Source organism: Vanessa atalanta, chromosome 6 (genome assembly GCF_905147765.1).
Source record: "Vanessa atalanta chromosome 6, ilVanAtal1.2, whole genome shotgun sequence".
In the NCBI taxonomy this organism is placed as follows: domain Eukaryota; kingdom Metazoa; phylum Arthropoda; class Insecta; order Lepidoptera; family Nymphalidae; genus Vanessa; species Vanessa atalanta.
Genome location: NC_061876.1, coordinates 5,184,099 through 5,207,406, shown reverse-complemented (window position 1 = coordinate 5,207,406; position 23,308 = coordinate 5,184,099). Strand labels below are relative to the sequence as shown.

The following is a 23,308-nucleotide window of genomic DNA, read 5'->3' as shown; positions in this document are numbered from 1 at the left end:
ATTCCAGTAAATTTTACTTTTTGAAAAACATACTATCAATTTAATAAATATATAAGTTAAATTTATCATTTGATTATACACCAAGTATTTTATTATATAAAAATATATGAAATCAAATTCAATTAAATCGTTTTTTTTTTTAAATTATTCTATTATAATATAATTTTATGAACAGAGCTATTAAATAAAGTAATATTTATTGGCCGGCTAATTATATTTCTATGTAAGGATGTTGAAGGTACGAGACAACGTCGTAAATGAATACAATTTAGCTAAGTCTTTGTTTGTATTATAATCATTTTATGAAAATAATAATGTCACGCATTAAAAAGATAACATTGAAAACAATAAAATTGAAATGTTTTAATTCTAAATGTACGTGTTGTTCTTAGAAATTTTAATAACGAACAATTAATCTTGTACTCAACCACCTAATGTAACATTAATGTTATTTGAAACAACTTTACAATTTAGTTAATTAATTATGTAATTTAAATATAGATCAATAACATAACTATTTGTATGAATTTGTTTAATGTTAGACGTAAGTACCTTTTTATACAACTAATTTACAAATTATCTTATTTATTTAAATGATCAATCAAGAAGTATTTCAATTAATATATTATATTATGACGATTGTTAGATAGGAATATATGATGTATTTATTATACGCGCGATGTTTTCATACATTATTTCCATATAAACATATTTAAATCAATTAGATTGACTGTAGCCGAGCAGCAAATAGGCAGAGACAGGCTTGTTCCCAGCAGTGGATCGTTTACAGACTTTTATTCTTATTTTTACTTTACTTTTAATCAAATTACAAACTAATTTATCTGTCATAATAATAATAATGTAATCATATTGTCAGGTTTAAAGAATAAAATAATACAAAGAACTCGTCTGTTTTATCAAATGCATACGTTGACAGACTGTCAGACAGCCTATTTTTAAATATATATGTATTTTTTTTTGTGAAATAGGTGAATATTGAATAAGGATTGTAGAAAATGAATTGTCTGAAAGTGTTTAGTTGTGGGTGTTCATTTGTATGGAAGCCCCGATAGAGATATGGAGATGTGAAAAGAAATAAACACTTATACCATCGGTATTATAGTTAGAAAAGTCACTAAAGCCTTTATTTATTTCTATGTATGTACGGTAAAAAAGGCTAAGTAGAATAACTTAAACAAAAACTAGAAAATATAAGAAAAATCTGATGGGTCCTAGAATTATATGATAGGAAAAACCATCAAGTATACGACTAGAAAAAAATTACTGCTATGTATGTGATGATAAAAGCATGTTACACAGATTATACGAAAATCGGTCTCAGACCAAATTATTTATTGAGTAATGTTCAGCAAAAAAAACTCTTGAGTTATTCTTAAAAAAACAAAACTTAATTTAAAGTGTAATATGATTTAAGAGTTTTATTTACGTGAGTAATAGGTAATAATTTTATAAACTCGGTAGTCAGTGGAAATAGAAAGCCATGACACATAGTTGTCGCGACATTGTCGTCAACGGCGACTTGCGCCGGCGCCGGAGGGCGACATACTATTTTCAGTAATTTTGACTCAATTCCATTTGACTAAAATATATATGTGATTTATAACATTTTTATAAACTTTTTTAGCTTATCGTTGTAAATAGTATTTTTCTTTATTTTTCGGAGTATTCTACCCTTTAAACTGTTATGCTTATGATATATACAATTTTTCAATAGCGTGAATCTGTCTACTGGGTACAGAATTATTTAACCTGACTAATATTTTAAGTTCAAAAGTTTTTATGGTGGGATGTTGCTAGAATAAAATTTTGCCTGTGACCATATTAAAGTTTTTATCCATTCAAAAAATCTCTAAGGATTTTCCTTTCGTTCGTGATTATTCGTAACGTATATGAAATTGTTTTATATTAAATTAACGACCTGGCCCGGCATCGCATGGGTACAATTTATCAATAGCGAAAATGATTTGATATAAATCTAATTGATACTCTGTCGCACCGAAGAATAATATATAGGTACAGCTTTAGCTGCACATAAAAAACGGTCATGGTCTTATTTTGAAGAGCTCCAGTAGTAAATTTGCAGAAAATTAAAGAGGATTCTTGATTGCAATTTATTAAATTGTTATAATTTATTACATGCGGAAAAAGTTACTGGCCACGTAGAGAGTGGCGCTAGGGCCGTAAAAAAAACAAATGTAAATCGTGCGAACAAACGTCGTCAGTTTACAATAAAATGAAATCAAAACAAAACCTGCCATAGGTTTCGAAATTCCTAAAAAATATTTTGAATAAACGCAGTTTATTTGTTTATCTAAATCGCGACATTGGCAACACTATCACAAAATAAAAAGTAAGATCGCGGTTTAATCCAAAGTAAAATGGTTTATTTATTCAATAAGATTGAGATTGAACACCTTAAGTGTGCCGACATTTTAATTTTATCATTTATATAGACAATATTTATGGTCTTATTTACTTAAAATAAATATATTAGGTTATTTTCTTTTCCGAACCGATGATAGTGTTTAATTTGACTATCAATAAGTAAGTGTAATGCTTTAATATTGAATAAAGGAATTTGAGTTTGAGTTAAACAAAATTGTATATTCAGAAAGCTTGCAATGAGAAATTTGATAAATACAAAAAGCACATGGCAATTCATCGAAGACCGCCCAACGGTTTTACATTATTTAAATAATGAACTCAAATTATTGTTATATAGTTAATGTTATAATTGTATTCATATCAATCCATTCCATTTTAATTTAATTTAAGTTTCTCGGACTCTTTTAACTTTTTAATTGTCCACCTAGTTTATAAGTGATTGTGATGTTATTTTGTAAAAATGATATGAAAATTATGAAATTATTATTATATAAATAAAACATTTATTATTATTATTATATCGATTTGGTTCTGATATATAAGTAACGAAGATAAAATCTTGTTTATTCGGAGCATCGTTTTTAGTCATCAGCTTACATCTATCAATATTTTCAGAGAGTTCGAGGTAACCATGACATCATTGCAAATTTTAACTTTTTTTTATCGTGAATTAATGATAAGTATATTAACGATGATCTGATAGTACAGAGGCTGGAGCACGTACATTTTTACTGAAGATTACTTTTTCACGTACTTGATTTGTGTGCTATTCGTGTCGTGGTAGGCGGTTAAGGCAGGCGTGTGGAAGCCTGAGTCGAATAATATTCTGTCACATGTATTTCCAGTAAACCATTACCCCCAGTAGTGGAATACGCTCCAAAAGAAGTTAGTTTACACCGGCCTGGCGAATGGTGTACTATTATTTATTATATCAAATATGATAGTATCATGTAGTCATTTAATCGTCAGTGGCGCCTAAGCTTTAATTTTAAATTAGATAAATTATTTTATTTCATAGTTCATTGATTTTTCAAACGATCCTTTGATCCCAAGTGACCCACGCTGAGTCTAGCTGGCATATTTAGAACGAATTAACCAATGTAACTAAATTTAATATAACTTTAAACTATTTAAAGATCTGCAATTGTAATAAACATTATTATAAGCAAAACTGACTTCTAATTCAATTCCAACCAACCAGATTTTTTTATTATATTATAACAGTGACTCTTTCCCTAAAGAGAAGAGGACCCCAGTAGAAGGATAATCACGCCAATTACTATTTAGTATCGTTTTTTGAAGTGAATAAAAATAATTGCTTTAATTGTGCAATAATAATATTAATTATAACATTTTAATAATATCAAAAAATATTTTATTTAAGTAGAACTTTTGAAAATCTTTTTGAATCGTAATGGTATTAGATTAAAATTTAATGTAGAGCTACCACCGGCTCGGTATACTATTGTATGTAGTTAACATATACGTTACAGCCACATTTATTTAATTTTATAACATTGGTAGGCGGATGGGCCACAACTATACTAAGTATTACTGTTTAGCGGTAGAATTTATGATAAGTGGGTAGTGCCTACCCACTGCCTACTACTACCTACCTGACGGTCACGCACAAAGCCCTACTACTATGTAAATAAATAAATTTTCATAATTATGCAATTAAATTTATGTATCCTTTGTAAGGAAGTCTTTCATCGTCTATATATTCACGTACTGTATAAAATGATTTATTTATTAACTTTTATTTATTATTATTACTATTGTGTACATATTTGTAACCATTTCATTCGTCTTATTGACTAAAACTTATTATTTAACTTCACCTGTCGAACTATTTTCGTTGAATATTCTACAGTAAATGCATTTCCACGTACGCAACATGTCACCGTTTTCTTCAGTTTCATATCACACCCAAAAGTAACTGTAACACTTTTTTACGCTCACAATATAGGCGTACGTCTACATCAATTAATAGTTTATACAATTCTGTCGCTAACTGACAAGAAAATTAAATCCTCATTCGAGCTAAAGCGAAATCAGCACGAATCATTTACACGACCGATATTTTCTACGATTTCGCGTTTTGAATTGTATTGTTATGCAATTTAAATTGGCACACGATTTTACCCTTCGAAGAACTGCACAAAATCATAACATATATAATTTGGCTATCGTTTTAAAGTTTTTAATCGATATGTTTTTGAGAGATAATATTTACATTTATATATATATATTATAATTAAAATATTAACTCGATGTGAGTTAATAAGTTTATATTATATATCTATGGAAAATTGTTAAATACATAATTATATCTAAACATTATTTTTCAGTTACCGAATGTTCAGTTTAAAAGTAAACAGTTTGTATTATAATATAGTTTTAAGCCCATATTAAAATTATCTAAGAATCATACTTTAACATAATTTGTTTATATTCAAACTTGTAGGTATTACGCGGTCATTGGCACTTACAATACTGAACGTGGACGTGTATACCTTTGCGCTTGCGCACCTTTCGACACCGATACAAATTGCTCTCCCAGCAGTTTATATGGAAGCACGTAAGCAAATCTAACTTACTACCAATGTGTACGTGACGTAGGCATTTGTTTTAGAAGTTGATTCTAATATCCTTTCTATAAGAAAACTCGGTATTAAAAGGAAAGGAACTAAAAAAAATATTTATATGAAATATCATAAGAAGTGCTTTCCTATTTTATTATATATATATACTAAATATTCGTGACGTAACTAACATGTACATAATATATATAAGAGCAAAATTCCGACTGACTAATCAGTAATTATCAATGCACAGAATGCACAGAAATCATATATTCGTTCGTTTGGAGACCTTCGTTACATAGATTCATTACAAACTTCATTCAAAGGACACTTCAAAACGTATCATTATTTTAAGCACACCGATACAACTCAATACTATCATATACCTTTTTACACAAACTCATCGCGCTAAAAACGAACTAATATTTTTTTTTATCTTTTTAGGATGACAAGACGGACAACACTAGTTAGTCTTTAAAATAATTAAATAGACTTTGACAAATCGATATCTGTCGCAATGGCTGTACCTTTATAATGTATTTTGTTTCGTATTATTAATTTTAATAATATTTCGTAAGATCGAAACGTTAGCGCTAGTAAGGGATAACATTCGTGTACTAGGCGTAACTATTGCCTTGTATATGTTAATGAGCCCTTTGATGTTTAGGATAATGGGTCTCAAGGAAATATTTTCTTAGACTTCTTGCGTCATACAATGTTAACAATTTATAATAATTTATTGTACATCGTTTACCCAAGAGTTTGTTTTAATTTAACTAAATAATGTTCGCATATTTATTAGAAAATATTTGCTTAATTACTGTATTAACCATCTGGCTCTCGAAAGTCTTTAGTTTGTAATTTTATCAAAACGTATCTTGTATTATAATGCGTCTACAAGCTGAGAGAGAACATTATTATTATTGTTAGACCCTCTATCTTGTAAAAACCTACTTGGTTAAAGATTACTTGGAATATATGTCATACGGTATTTCTTATGTGTTATTAACAGTTTTATAATAAGAAATTCCAGGAGGCGATTTTCATTTCCTTTTACCCTTTTGTGTGTATAATTTTGGCAGCCCCTCTCTCCTAGCAGATAGATTTATTATTGAAGTTTACTATTTAAAGTAAGTGTACTTTAATAATCCATCCATTCAGTCATTAATTTTAAAACGTTTTTAAAAAGTTTAAAAAGAAACACAGACGATGAAATCCTTTGCTTTAGGTTTTTCTATTTTTAAATAAATTTGAATATAAGATTAATGAATTTATAAGAAATTTGATACAAAAAGAAAGTAAGCTTTGTTTATTTGGATATGTTGAGAGGCAAAGTTCATAAGGGATCAATGACACTGTAATCCGATCTGAAAGTAACGAGATATTCGGTTCTTTATACTTAACACTAAGACTAAAAGTACGAGTATTAAATACGTGACGAATAATTACAAATTTGAGTAAAAATAATTTGAGTGTATATACTACGCATATTAGATGCCTAATTATTATATATAAAAAGCTATAACAATTTTTATAAGATAACTTTTGTCGTTTTATCTCCGAGTTGATTTAATAAAAGTCTCTCGCAAGTCTCTAATTGAGACTTCTAGCCTAATTTTAAACACAAAATATTTTAACTTTATTTTTAAATAATAGATCGAAAAATTCGCTTTTATTTTGTGGTGGTATAGTGATTAAAAATACTCAAGAATTGTTAATTTTGTGTATTTATTCGAGATTTTTTGATAGACGATCTCATTCCTAACAAATTACAAATCAAGAGCCCAAAACTAAGCGATGATTTTGACATTTCAACTATGCTACTATCGAAAGTAGTATATCTCATATATTTAAATTATTTGCAACACGTGTTTAAAATAATTTGCTCTTAAGAAACTGCGTATTAAGCGAGTAAGGCGGTATCGAATGAAAACAACAGAAAACCGAATACAAATCATGTATCGCTGATATTCGTAATTGGATATTTCGTCGAGCCTCCAAGACGCGTGGGAAGCAACAAAAAACTGCTACGTGAGGAAAAGGTATTATAATAATATATACCTACATATAAAACACGAGCAATTGTCCTCGTATCCGTTTCACTTAATATTCAGTTCAATTATGTGCAGGTATTATCTTAACTTATTTAATGTTTAATAGATTTTTATTGTATAGTAAACTAGCGACCCGCCTCGGTTTCGGTCGGGTGCAATTCTGATATTAGATATACTACTGAATATCTTACAATGTTCATAGTTTTTCAGTCGTTAGACAATACAACCCGCTATGTCCCTGCGTTTTAAATCTGTAATATCTTCGAAAATATTCATTCATATTACATGCTGTAAAGGGCCATATTGATCTGGATGATGATTAATGCTGTATTGCTTAAAATCGTAACAATACTGTAGTGCATCATTTTGATGTATCCTGTAGGGTTCAGCCAGCGTTTGCAATGTAACCTCTAAAGTTATCAGTGTTTCTCTACTATATCGCATGTATTATACATGTAAACCTTTCCTCTTGAATCAATCTATCTATTAAAAATCCGCATCAAAATCCTTTCTGTAAAAGATCTAAGCACACACACGGACAGATAGCGGTAAGCGACTTTGTTTTATACTATGTAATGATTAAAAGTAACAGTTAATGTTCCACAGTTGGGCTAAAGCCTCACCCTCTCACGAAAAAAATAATTTGATCATATTCAACGACACTACTCTAGAGTGGTTTGGTGAACAATTTTATGGAGGAATAAAAATTCATCCGATACATGCTGGCTTCTTTACTCTGATACTGGATTCACAAATCTTGGATTTTATTCAAAAATGGGCTCATTAGTCTTTATGGTATAGTAAAATATGCAGGTCAAATATTGCATCGTATAATTGACGATAACTTTTCAAATCAATCAAACAAACTCTTTATCGTCATCATCCTTATTGCTTGGCTGGTCCTTATTTATATAGAGTCTGGTAGAGCTATTCTGTAAGAAGAAACTCAAAACAGATCTCAGAACACGAGCGTGAAATGTCAGAATGTGACATGCGAGAATGACTATAATATTATAACATTGAAAGGATATACGTATCAAAATGGCGAATCACCGTGAGTCGGTATTCAACATTTCACGTCTCAGATACGAAGTGAATTCTTACAGTATCACACTGCGGTATAAGCTGTATAGAGTGGTTTTGGTAAGCTTCTAAGACCAATTGTGTGACCTATGCAAACCTTCCATGGAAAATATTCTGTTGAGGAATTTGGTCATACCTCTCAGATATTTTCCTGTTCGATTAAAACTTTGGATACCACTGGAGTGAGGTTGAGGGGCTCTATTATACTCAGTCGGAACACATGGAAATATTGGGCTCATAAGATTTATATTTGGCGGTACAACTTATAGTTGTCTCTATCACTACTGGTTATTTGTCATTTCTATAAATAATTTAGATTATATATAGAACTTCTAAGATTTAATTATAAAATCGGTGGTATTTTATAATTGTTACAAAAAATATGTTTAGTTATTTTATTATTAAGTAGTTAAGGTTTGCTATTACAAAATAATTGCAAATATTGCACAAAGCAATTACTATATAAGAACAGAAATAATGTTTAAATTAATGATTATTGAACATGTTTGAAACATCGTAAAGTCATGCTGTAATAACATGAGATAATTAAACTGTATACGGGAAGGTTGTAAACTATAATATTACGAATGTATAGCATATTAGCTCTTCCAACGACTCCATGTGCTTAGGAACACAGTACTGATATGGACGCCGATTTTCAAATGAAAGATAAAAAAAAATGTGTTTTGTTTTGACAACCCTATTTCAGTCTAGTTATCAAACATAAAATTAAATTTTAGTAAGAATATTTGGATAAGAATTCAACGGTAAATGAAGTGAGGTCCGTAGTAATGAGACTTTACTGTATTTCAATTCTATTCCTGGTAGAGTAATGAAAATAATTAATAGCATATTGACTAATGATTTAGTGACTACATTTGATTTTCTTCAAATTACTATTAGGATTTATCGATTTAACACCGTAAAACTTGATTAGCTTTGACGAGATACAGTCTAGTACTATTTACATGAATTATTTCTCTGAATTATGTTATCGCTTGTAATACAAATGCTACAAAAGTAGGATAATTCATACTATCTCCCATGCTTTAATAATAAAGAATAAATTGCTAATTAAAAAAATCAATCAATTCTTAAGTACATCTAACACCAGGTCTAAATCAAGACATTAAACTTTGACCTTTATGGGCATGGTGTAAAAACGCCTATATTGGTTTCGGCATTTCCAATACTTATACACAGAAGGTCTTATGAGACAGTTTATAGTAATATATTTGTATTTATAACGCAGCGTTTTCGATATTAGGTAAATGAGTGAGTCAATCAAACGTAAAGTGCTAGCTAGTAATTATATAAAATTTATTAAATTATAAATTTAATATATGAACTTTAAAGAGCGATGCGAAAATGATTACTTCATATATCATCTGTAATATCTACAGAAAATAAAAAAAATGTAATCATAATAATTAAAAAAGCGGCCAAGTGCAAGTCGGACTCGCCCACGAAGGTTTCATGTTAGATTTCTGCCAATTCAGTCTACTGTAAGACACATAAAAGAACTTTGTCCAATAAAACTTCAAATATTCATAATATAACAATAGTATGAGTATGATTACGCTAACTGAAACTTCAGTAACAGCTGATCTTAGCTATACATAGCTAAAAATATGTAGCTTTCTAGTAAAAAATACTGCTTAATAAATAGTTTCATGTTTTTTAAAACTACGATTTCAATATTACACACATGTAGTCGTCGAACTTATAACGAGCCCTGTTTTTAAGACCCTACTATAAATTCGTCATTTTAATATATATTTAATAAAAAAATATTATATTGAATATTCTTTCTTGCTCTTGTCATCATCTCTGATCTATTTTATTTCTTCTTATTTTATCTGTCCACGTATACGTACATGTCTAATGGCTAATGGTCTTCTTGTAACATTACACCCATCCCTCTGTGTGCTATCTATTAAAAGATAATCTGTTTCTTTTCAGCTGTGTGTCATGAGAGCCACTTAAACTTTACTTACACTTTTACAGATTCATTTCGTATTATATCTATTGTCGTCACGCCACACATTTATGACAATTCATTCTATTCTAGGGTGACCCCTAGACAAATTATCATTATTAAATAATTTAATTAGTTTGTTTTTTTTTTATTATTAAATTATATTTAATTGTGAAATAATAAACAAGAAATGAGACGCAGATCCTATCGGCCCGTTAATCTGCAATATCATAAATTTAAATTAATTAATTAAGATAAGAAATAATTCAATTCAATATAAATCTAAAATTATAGTTTTTCATTACAATTATGTAATGAAAAAGTATAATTTTATAATTTGTAAGTAGATTGGTATTAACCAATCTTTCGATAAATTGATAATTCTATCAATGAATTTGACATTTACTATTGTTAATTTACATTGCGTTTTGTTTCAAACACGTGTTCGCAAGCCCTGCTTTATCTCTAGAGCACGTGTCTATAATGTCAACAGAGAGTGGTGTTGAATTTCGCCACAGACAACGCTGACAAGAGCCTGTGATTATCACTAAGTAGGTTCTAAATGAAACACGATTAATGGCACGATCAGTTTTTAAAAGGACCTCTTATTTACAATTGGATTAATCAGCAGTTTTTAAACTAAATAAATAAATAAATATCGGACAAAATCACATTACTCTGATCCCAATGTAAGTAGCTAAAGCACTTGTGTTATGGAAAATCAGATGTAACGACGGTACCACAAACACCCAGACCCAGACAACATAGAAAACTAATGAACTTTTTCTACATAGACTAGGTTTGGAATCGAACCCGGGACCTCGGAGTGGCGTACCCGTGAAAACCGGCGTACACACTACTCGAACACTGAGGTCGAGATGAGGAGGTTGTGACCCGTTCAGGCGATCTTTCCCTCTCTTTTTCTCTGTATCTTTTTATTGAATACTGTTTTATTTAAAACTAGCCCGGCTACAAGTATACTACAGAGTGTTTTGCAACGTTCATAGTTTTTCAGTCGTTAGATAATACAAATCGCTCGTCCCTGCGTTTTAAATCTGTAATATCTTCGAAAATATTCATTTCAATTACATGCTGTATAAGGCCATATTGATCTATATTAAATGCACAATGTATTAAGGGTACTTAATTCGATAGTGATTAATGCTGTATTGATTAAAAGCGCTTCGGAAATATTTCTCATAAAAAACCATTATATCTCGTAAAAATTAAAGGATAAAAAATGTTTGTTGCAGGCTATCCCTAAGAGATAGACATATACCATAGCGGACTTTTTTTGAAGATCTTTTTAAGGTGTATAATAATGTAGTACATTATTTTGATTTATCTCGTAGGGTTCAGCCATAGTTTTCAATGAAAGCGTAAAAAATGTCTTTATTTACGACATCACTTCAGAAACCTCGAAAATTATCAGTGTTTACTATATTGTGCATGTATTACACATATAAACCAATAAATTACACATTACACATATAAAATCCTCTTGAATCAATCTATCTATTAAAAAAAACCGCATCAAAATCTGTTGTGTAATTTTAAAGAGCTAACTCTAAGCATACATAGGGACAAACAGCGGTAAGCAAGTAGAGTACTTCGTTTTAAACTATGTTATGATTGAAACTTATTGTTTAACCTTTTGCTATTTTTTTAATTCAAATTTAAAAAAAAATTGTCATCGTTATTTAATTATTCTCGAACGTTGTTAATTATTTAATTGTGCATGTTATTTAATGCTTACTATAGTAGTAATTTAATGAATGTATTTGATTGTTTTTATGTGTTTGGTTTTAAAACGTCATATATTATTACGGGGTATCATTTAATGCATTGACGTCACAGGCATATCGTATATATCTTAATTTTTTTTAACTATTTGTTATAACTCTATTAGGAGGTTTTATTCGGATTTGACAAGATTTTTAAGACATGTTCTCCTTCATATCAGACATCAACTTATCATATCAAAGGTCTAAATTGACCTGATTATGTTTCTGTGTGTTATACATTTATCTCAGCTTCACCGGAAATGACCACATTCCATCTCAGACAGATCGAGTACTAAAAGATAATATAATAACCCTTAAGCTGTTTGTTATAAGGCTTTCTTTATTGCTTCGATATGATGTACTGATATGTTTGAAGGATAAGTGAGCCAGTGTAATTACAGACTAGACTAGGCTGAGATAACATCTAGATATATTGAAACTATTATTTAGATATGCCAATAAATGACAAGGTCGCAGAGGTAGCGTTCCTGTTTGCAAACCCTGGGTTGAGGTCATTAAAATGTATCTATGTTCTACCGTTGAAATAATCCAAGTAATCGCCTGGAGTTTGGATTCTGTCAGTGTTAACCTTCCCGCGCTCCGAAGACCCTATGGAGCATGGTCTTATTCTAGTCCTGGATTTTGTGCCACTTTGCTGGCACACAATCTTACTATTAAATAAATAACTGTGGGCTAATTCTACGTATTTATAAAATGACAATTTGTTAGTAGAATTAACGCCCTGAACACCGAATCGTGTAAACAAAATTTATTTCTTAATAATGTAATTAATGTAATTAATTATATTCTAAACATAAGTGAATTGTTAAAATATATAGGAGTTTAATACGCATATATGTACTATTACTGAGGTCCAGCTTGTGGGTAATAGCACTTCTGTAATAGCTGGTTTTAGATAAATCTTCGCGAATTTGTAAGACCTAGATATTGTTTTGTGATTGCTTGCTACCATTTCTAAAGGTCTTTTAGCTATTTAAGTAAACAGTTTTAATGTAAAAGTAATATATTTTCTGCATTTATACCTTGATTTTGGAAATAATTGTGTGACGTGAATAGTTCGTGCTGTCGCAGAATATTATTTCTGATATTCGTCCAAGTCACTTACGTTAAATTAAGTTTGAGTATTGATTTCTATTCATTCTTAAACTATATAGCCCATATAATATTTGTCTAAATGCGTTACACAGTAACTTTAATATCTACATTTGTTTTTATTTACAACCTATATATATATGCCATGGTAAGTGATCACGGACGACCATATAATACTAAATCCTTATATCTCCAATACTCCACTAACTAAAAACCTTGAAAACTAAGTTATTATGTCCATTGTGCCTGTAGTTACACTGGCCCACTCACCCTTCAAATCGGAACACACCAATACTAAGTATTGCTGCTTGGCGGTAGATTATATGAGTGAGTGGTACCAACCCCAACGGGCTTACACAAAGTCATATCACAAGTGTAATTTTTTTTTTTAATCCAATACATTAAATTCCTATATGCCTTAACTTTACTTGAATATTGATGAATATATTTTTAAGATATCTGTCAAATAATATGTCAAAAGTGTTTAAATACATATGTGTATACTTATTCCAGTTGATGTTTAAAATGGAGCTCTAAAGGCGGGGCGAATGATAACAATATTAACAATCACGAGTAGGTACACCTTATTTATAAAATGAAGGTTTCATTGTTAAAACAAAGCGAACGGTTACACGCTAATCAAACGTACGCATTTAATGTTGATATTTTATCACGCTTAGTGTAACCAATGTTTACTAAACCTAATTCGTCAAGAGAAACTAATATCATAATATAATTCAAATTAGAATGATGAGAAATAATAATATTAGATAAGCACGATCGTGTTATGTTTTTACTTTTTTAAATGGGCGAAGACAAAACATTTCATGCCTTATTCTATGCTGCTCTTAAATCGATTTTTTTTTTGTTTTAAGGAGCTTTAGTATTATAAATAAAATAATATTGGAAATAAGAGTTGAAAAATGTTCGTAGCATGCAAATCTATATCGTAATTACTATTCTTTTAACTTTAATTTATAGATTTAAGAAACAAAACTAGTAATATTATAAATGTATAATAATGCACTTCGAGAAAAGTTAAATTTTGCAAATTAGTTGTTTTGGGTGAAATAACTGTTGTATGTAAAATAAAAATGTATTGACCGCGGCCTATACTTAGCTGAAAGTAAAGTTTCTCTATGTCGTAGCGTATTAACCCATAACGATTATGTTAAATAAATAAAATTACGCGACTCAAAATTCGGCTGAAAAATATAACCCAAATAAGTCTGCCAAAATAAGTATGTCAATATATTATTATGTCATTAAAGTTATGCCAAAGAAGATGAATTCAAAAATATGCGAATCAAAGGGATCCCGTAAGAATGCAATAGTCGAATTTTGATCAATTTGGCATTGGAATTTTAACGCTGGTGGGCGGAGCGTCTAAACCCTAAATTGTAATGACCCGTTTCCATTCACCGGCACCGATAAGCATATATTCGCAGTGGTTTATTTTATTCCTATATATTGTCAATAAGAATTTTTATTTTAATCACACACACCTATAATTTTATTCAAAAACAAACCTACAGTAATCGATCAATTTATATTATCTTATAAATAAATTAACTCTGCGGAAACTTCACTAATTTAAAATTTGAAAATTATGGAGTCAGCTTAAGATGAAATCCTAATGTTTTATTTCTAAATAATCAATATTAACCTAATATACAAGATTTTTATTTGTAATACCTAATTGAATAAAATAACACTAAACCTATGTAAAGGTTTTATTTTAAATCTATAATATTGACCTGACAAGCATGAATTTAGTTTTCTTATACATTAATTAATTACTTTTGCTTTTTGTTGAGGGCCGATGTAAAAATTCTCAATTTTTCTTCTTTTTTGTGGTTTTTATTTGTGCCAAAAATAATTTTCAGTTAACTTTAATCTGATCAATAAGTTTGACATTTGACAGCATTTGTCAAAACATCATTATTAATCTGGTTTCTATTTTCTGTGTTTGTCATTGTTAAAATGATGAAACATATATATTTAAGTAACAAAATGAACCTAATATTGGTCGATGAAGTCAAACAAGATAATGCTGATTTCGTATCTCCGTTACGTCAATCTGAATAACATCAGTACGAATATCAGAATGATAAACGTCATGGCGCGCGCGATAAGAGATAGCATTATCGAAATTTTAATTTCAAAGAACTACTTATCTAATACCATAATTATGATACAACTTCCTCTTATTTCCGACATTTACCTTAAAACGGAAATGTATATAAATGTTAGAACTTTATAATGCAATCTGATTACCAAAAACAATTATAGAGCATATCACAGATAATATATCAATGTATTATTCTTTATAATCTGATAATGTCCCTTTTACATCGCATGCCAGTGGAACTTAGCAATCTCGCCGGCAGGACATCTTATTAGAGTCTGTATAAAGTTATTTGTTTAAGTTTAGTGCCTGCCCACGTGCCCTGCGATAAATTAGAATATTATGGTTTTATTGTGGCTCATTCATTGACCACTTCCACCGACCATTTGACCTCCGTTTAATAGGACACTTGACACCGTCGCAACATAATACGTCTAACTAGCTTAACTGATCATTCGGTAATTGTTGTGATTTTGTCTAGAATTCACATTATCAAGTTGGAGTTTAAGGGAAGTTTGATATTGTACTTAGATGTAGATATAATAATAACTACAAGAAAATATAGGGTATGTTTACACCTTTAAATACTTATCACAATATTCAAAATATTACCCACATCCGTTATTGATTTTAAGTGCTTAGTGATAAGTTGACCGTGTAACTTTTTCAATAAATAAAATTAAAAAAAAAAATAAAGTATGATGATTCCTAAGCGAATTATCACAGAAACTATTTAAAAGAAATGGTTATAATTTTTGATAACCGAACGAGGCGATTCACCAGCGTCACCTCGTTCGAAATGTCGTACTTTATATCCATCTTATTTCAAAGAGTCAGTGGTGAATTTCTTCTATATCTACGTGTGCAAAACTTACGTTTAGAATATTTCTGCAGTTGTTTTTTAAAGATATATTAGGAATAAGATTAAAGCAATGGTGAGCGAACTTGTGTTTGCATTCATACTTGTGCACATATGTACATATCGTCGTTTGGCATTCAGAAGCGCGAATGTGAAAATATTGCATTTTTTTTTCTTCTTATATCGATAGTATTTATCTAAATAATAAATAAGAAAAAAAAATCAATATTTTCACATTCGCGCTTCTGAATGCCAAACGACGATATGTCAGCCAAAGACTACTCTCCCTTGTGAATGCCCGTTGTAGCAGAAATCGTTCAGGAGGACATTAGGAATATTAATGAAACTTATCCTCATTTCTATTACGGTATACAGAATTTCTTATAAACATTATGAATTAATGCGTAATACATTACAGTTACATGAAACAGTGAACGTTTTATTATCGCTGAACATGATTCACTTCATTTCTACCACGAACATTTTTTCCTTTATGTATTTTATTTAAAAAATTGACTTATAACAAAAACATAGAAACAAATAGATATGTATTACCGGGATCCTTATCGGTACCGTTAAACAGATGACTTGTTTTTTTGTCTATGTTGATTAAGTCACGGTTATTTCGCAGTAATTTCCAAGTACAACAAACAATTGATTGAATGTTCTGTCACAAGTATTTTAGTATAGATATCGTCAATGTCGATGTTATAAGATGCGATTTGTTCGTAGATCTTACTTATTCGTAGTAATTTGAAAGAAAAATTTCACTTAGGCTAAATTACTTTACTTGTTATTTTTTATCTAAAATTGTTTTATAATCGAAAGGGAGAGTATACAAAGTATTTATAGTTTTGTCTTTGATGATTTGCACCACTCGTTATTATACTTTAACAAACATTTATTTCACTCTGTCAGAATTTTATTATTTTTAAACATAGTATCTTGTACTCTGGTAAAACTCTTGTACTAAGCTGCACTATTATGTGGCAATTCGTGTCACTTGTCTAACGCTGAGAACTGATTTACGGTGATACGCTATTTTGATGTGAATCCTTTGAACGTTCAAGTTGTTATAGTCAGTGTCGCATATCAATTTCTGACATTTCACGATCGTGGTCAGCGCTCGGTATGTAGTTTTTGCATACAGAACAGTTTTACAGAAAACTCATTGATTAATAATTATGAGGTCCATCTAATATTACTTTCTACTGAAAGTGATTCTGTAGACAAGAACATTTGCCAGAGTATTCGCAGACTCAAGAAATCATATTTTCGAATCATATCTCGGAGTTAACGAAGAATATAAGGAATATTGTATGGTTATCTAATAGTGCTTATGTCTATTGGCAGTTATCACTTATCGTTAACCCATTTGGCCGTCTTCCTACCTGTTTCGCCCTCGCCTCGTGCCATGCCTAAGCATGAGATTAACATTCTAGCTAATCATTCGTATTCGTCATATTTGACTAAACAAAAGTGCATTTTCCTTTTGTTACTGCAGAACTTCTTTCCGTTTTAACTGAGTCATATTATATACATACACAGAACTGATCACTCACCGCTATACAGCAATATTACACAATACGAGACTTACCTGTAATAAAATAATGAAAATCTTTGATAAATCTCGAATAACAAACGTAGCTTGCTGATTCATATATTAGTCAAGTTTATGGCGAGACGAGCCCGTGATATTGTTTACTTTGTTAGTAACGATGGTGGATAAGAGATTTGAAGCAGAAATATAGAACAGATTCAACAATGGCAGTGGCATCAACATAAATCTACCGAGACATTAATATTTGTATGGCGAGACCGTGCATATCTATTCATACTTCCTCATTTCAAGTTCTAGAAGTTTTACTATAAAGGGAAAATGTAACAACGTTATATAATTCCAGGAAGCAATTGTAAAATTATCTTTGTAAATTGATTTATTAATTAAATCAATATAGTTTAAAATACCCCGTTGATATATTGGTTGATATATATGGCTACAGATTCCAAGGTTTTCGATTTAAGTCAAAAGTTGATACTGATAATATTTTATGAGTTTGTCTGTCAACTAAATGTCAATAACTTTGGACTACTGCTGAGAAATTTTATCAGTGTTGCACTTTAAGTCGGAAAGCAAAACCATTGGTGTTTGATATCTGTCAGAGTACCTTGTCAGTGTCATGTTGGATTGCCAGCTCATCAGATTATAAGAGTGAGAGAACCAAAAGGTCGTTTATGCAAGCGTATAAAGAGATTGGATCGATGGTCGATAGGAGCAATAGCAATCAGTAATAACGAAGCAGATCTTAAATCGACCTGTGTTAAAAAAAATTACATATTGTATAAAACTTACAAAGAAGAAATAGCAATGAAAATGAAAATCATTATAAACTTTATTCAAGGAGGCTTTTTAAAGTATTTCTGATTTTTTAAGTAAAAGCTACCGACGCGGGTTCGAATGTCGATTCTACCGAGAAGAACGGACGTGAAACTCAGTAGTTAATCTCTTTTCCAATGTTCGTAATATCTTTAAGCTACTTAATATTACTTCTAATTTATACAACAAAATATATAAACCTAATTATTAAATTTCAAAATTACTAAAAAAAAATATTATCTTTTTTATTAAGATATTTCTATGCGGAAATTAAAAAGTATCGAAACCTGTTACCATGGAAAGTAGACGCAATGAGTCAGATTCTTAGTTCGGACATTAGTAAGAATCTGCGTCAATCTACTTAAATTAGGATTCATTTAAACAAAATCATTAGTTTCCGACTCCAACAGATATATACAAATGAAAACAAATAATTTTACCCTCAAATAAATCCAATAAATAAGCTCCAAAGTAGTTCGGTGAAATGAGTCAAATCCGTATATTTAAAAAAAAACGTAGTGTTTACCATCTTCCTTCCGCATAATAAATTTACTTGTAAGTAGGTATTTATAGAAATTATTCAATGACTCTTTTTTCAATCTTATTCCGTCTCTATAAAAAAACTATATTCTAAACTACCCCATATAATATAGATACTTAAGTTCCAATGGAACGCTTTAGTAGATCCTAGTCAAGAGGACATCGTTATAATAATATAAAGAGCAAATTTAAAACCAATTAAATGATATCTTAGTGTTCATAATAAAAATTTACATGGAAACAGCTTAATTACCTAAGAACAGCTAAATATCCAAATGTTGACTTAGGCTTCGAAAAGACTATGCACAACATACATTATACAAGGGTGATGTCAAAATTAAAAATATTAATTACTGTACAACATTTCCACGTGGACTGTTGGCAGAGTACTCACATAATTCTCACGTTGAATTGCAACACTGAACCAGCCGTCCTGTCGCTATTGGAAGCGGTAAGTCGTATAATGAAATATGTACATTAGTACTGTTACACAACAGCGTCGTAAAAACATTACGTGAATACAAGTTCAAGGACATTTTAATGTGACGTAAACACGCTAGTAAAAATATTACAGGTTTTTTTTTTTTTAAAAAAAGAAAAGTTGCAAATGTCCTTTTCCAGGAGGAAAAATTAAAAAAAAATATACATAAGAAGTATTTTGTCGACATCTGATTAAATATAACGTTTGGGTTTTTCAGCATATCGTTTAAAGAGTACCGTGTAAAATAGCATTTTATGAATACCGAATAAATTATTTGCAATGGTAAATAATAGAGTTTTGTTATTTAAATTGGAGTCAATTGTTTTAAAGTTAAAGTTAAACTATAACCCAGTTCAATGATACCTTTTTAAATTACAGCTATAACAGTTAACATTTATTTCGATTTTCGTTCGATTTGTTTTATTGCGGTATGCGACTCTATGTATTTTTATTTTTAAGTATTTTGTATAGTAGTCAAAAATTGTTAGCATGTGCATGCTATACGACTTTTGATTATTGTGCTACATGGAATATAAAAAAAGAAACTAAGAATTACGTTTAAATTGAATATAAATATTAACTTTGTTTTCCGTGCAGTATAATTAAATTGTATTTTAATATCTATCGTAAAAGAATTACTATTGAATATTACTTGGTGGTAGGGCTTTGTGCAAGCCCGTCTGGGTAGGTACCACCCACTCATCAGATATTCTACCGCCAAATAACAGTACTCTGTATTGTTGTGTTCCGGCTAGAAGGGTGAGTGAGCCAGTGTAATCACAGGCACAAGGGACATAACATCTTAGTTCCCGAGGTTGGTGGCGCATAGGTGATGTAAGGAATGCTTAATAATTCTTACAACGCCTTTGTCTATGGGCGGTGGTGACCACTTACCATCAGGTGGCCCATATGCTCGTCCGCCAACCAATGCCATAAAAAAAATATATCCTACCGGTTCTCGGTGGAGTCTATATTCCGAAAAATATAAATGTTACGTTTGAAAATTAGAATACGTAAACTTTATTACTTTCGAGAATTTCTTGTTGACAGATAGTTAATTATTCGTCATAGAAACACTAACAAGCGGAAAGAAAGACGCATACCTACGTGATAAAATACCAACGTTATCTATCAAACATTGCAGTTAATATCTTTGAATAATTGAGAAGATATCTATATATTGAATAGATAGATACTTTGTTTCTTATTGTTCACCTTCTGAGAATTCCTTTGATTTATTATGTTTATTATGAAATTTACAAATCATTCAAGTGCCGGTTAAAAATGCCACCAAGATATTATATTATTAATGAATGACGTAATTTACACAAGAATGATTGCAATTATTTCGTTTTATTTATAACGTATCCTTGGAATTAATCTAACTTTATTGTTTTCAATGTAACAAATTGGCGAAAATATTTTTGGCTAAAACTGGAGTACGAAAAGTAAAAAATGTGATAAAAATACATCTTGACAAGATAATTTATTTGGTTTGTATAAAATATTTTTTATTAATTGTAGAAATGATTGGATGAATATTGTAATGATTTAAAACTATCTTTTTCTTTTAATTAAACACATATTATATCTGGATGTATTCATATGTTTTTGTATCACTGATTAGGCTTGATTGATATTAATTAAAAACAAGCAGAGACATTTTATCGATAGCTTAAAATTTATTAATAGTTTAGAACGATGATTTTTTTTTTTTATTAATCTTGTCTATGAAATATTTCATACATATCTAATTTTAATCTATATCGCAATAAATAATGATATAGATGAATAAAACCACGCTGATCATTTCCTTCCATTCGTGCGGTACTTAATTTAAATTATTACCTTTGATTAGTAAATAAATAACGAAATTATTAAAAATATATTATTATTTATATCTCTATTAAATATGTAAACACGATCTGTGATATCGATTGGACAAATTTGCTCTGTTTTTCGAGATATGGCATGGCAGAAAACTTTACTGTTTATTGTCATAGTAGTTACGCGTCTCGCCGGCGCCTGCGCAACCTAACAAAGAAGACATTGTTTTATGTTTACTTACAAGGTTCGTTTTATTCTTGAATGTCAAGTTAAAATGTTTAGCGTAATAAATGTACTACTTTACTGGCTAACCGGCAGCTATATTTTACTTTGTTGTTAACATGTTAAAAAACATAAGTTACACGGATAAAAACGATATACGGTTAAAAACAAGACAAAATCGTGTAAAAAATAATTTGAATAATAGTACTCTCAAGATAAATCCAAAATATAAAGATAATATTTTAGAACATAACATAAAGAATTTAATAAGTGTTTGAAAAAAAGAATCTTATAGCCTTCATTTTTGTATGTATTTTTTAAAATAAATTCTTTTCATTACAACTTTTTTTAATACGCCTGCATAATGAACGTTAGCAAATTCTCTTGTATGCAAGTCAATGCAGATTTCAAGTGTGCTGGCGGTAGTAACTTAATCTTTAATATATGAAAAAAAAACATTAGAATTATCATTGACATTATATTATATATTATTATATATTACAATTATCATTATAAAAGGAAATAATATAAAATATAAACTAATATATATAACAATTTACTTTTAATTCATTTGATCACACAGCATACTAAGGCAAGTTATATGAAGAAACGAATAAGTAAAATTTAACAGATTTCTACACAGTAATTACAAAAAATTATTTATTTCTATAAATATACCTAAAGCTTCATCCATTTTATACAATTTTAGTGAATATTTTGTCTTATAAATACAAATTGCAAGATTTTTAATCTTCAACAAACATTGTGTAAAACAAAAAGTGGTTAAAATGTTGTAAATATTAGTTTTCATTGTGCACTAATTAATAGCACATTCTCATGTGATAATATTTGCTATCGCATTAAAGACGGACTACTTGCGTCGGCGCAGGGAAATTCAATAAAGAAGAAATATGATAGTGTCAACTTGCCATCTCGATTCTCGTAGGCTACTTGTCTCCGGTCAGAAGGGCAATGACCGCAGACTGTTTCCGCCGACATTCGGCACGTTAATCGGTAAATTACAAAATGAAACCGGATTACATACAGTGCACTTCAAAATTTGTGATCGCAATGTATTATTTTATTATTTATTTTATTTCATTTTATTTTACAAATTTGCAGATATTTTACTTAAATATATTTAAAGTTAAGATTGCTGTACGGATATTTGCTTAATAGAGAATAAACTTTAAGGCGGCAAGACAGTAAAAAAAAAGTAAAATTGTTTTAATTTCAATGCACAGTAACATTTGAAATTGATAACATCTAAGTCCTAATCTGGCTTATTTCAGTATTTATTTTTTATTTAGTTATAAGTCTACTCACATAGAAATCTATAAGTATTATTTTATTATGAAGAGGGAACATTTGTTTGTATGTAGGGGGTAAGCTCCGGAACGAATTGTCCAATTCTAAAAAAAAACACTGTGATATAGAGTATAAACTATATAATTTTCTTTAATTATAAAATGCACCCACAATTATAAAATCGTTAGTAGGTTGTAAAAATACTTGTTAATTAATCGAATTAGTAAATTACTTTATAAATAACAACAACTACTTGAACTTGTTGAAACATAATCAAAATTATTACCTGGTCCTCGAAACTACCGCAATTGGATATTTATAAATTTTCAATTTTAATATTTGACACTAAAACATCGGAAATAGATAAAAAAAACGGATAACGAAAGTTCCGCTTACTATTAACAATATAATTTACCCATAGGTTATTTTATTCGTTCACTACTATTAATAATCAACGCAAAACGATATGACAGCCGCGAAAAATTATTTTTATCATTCTAATTACAATTTATTAATGTGTATTCAGAACAACCTCGGACGCCATTAGTGCGTGTCAACGTGTC

The 23,308-nt window shown here is 29.7% G+C and overlaps 1 protein-coding gene across 4 annotated transcripts in view; it reads right to left on the bottom strand.

Moving 5' to 3' along the window:
* Positions 1-23,308, bottom strand: part of LOC125064959 (NAD(+) hydrolase sarm1) — a 79,519-nt gene that overhangs the window by 33,836 nt on the left and 22,375 nt on the right. The window contains exon 1 of one of the 4 annotated variants that reach the window (XM_047672305.1): positions 4,248-4,343. The exons of the other annotated variants lie outside the window; for them this stretch is intronic. Coding sequence (XP_047528261.1) covers positions 4,248-4,328 — 81 coding nt within the window. The 5' untranslated portion in view covers positions 4,329-4,343. Of the gene's footprint in view, positions 1-4,247; positions 4,344-23,308 lie in introns of those variants that run through there. 4 annotated transcript variants of the gene reach the window in all.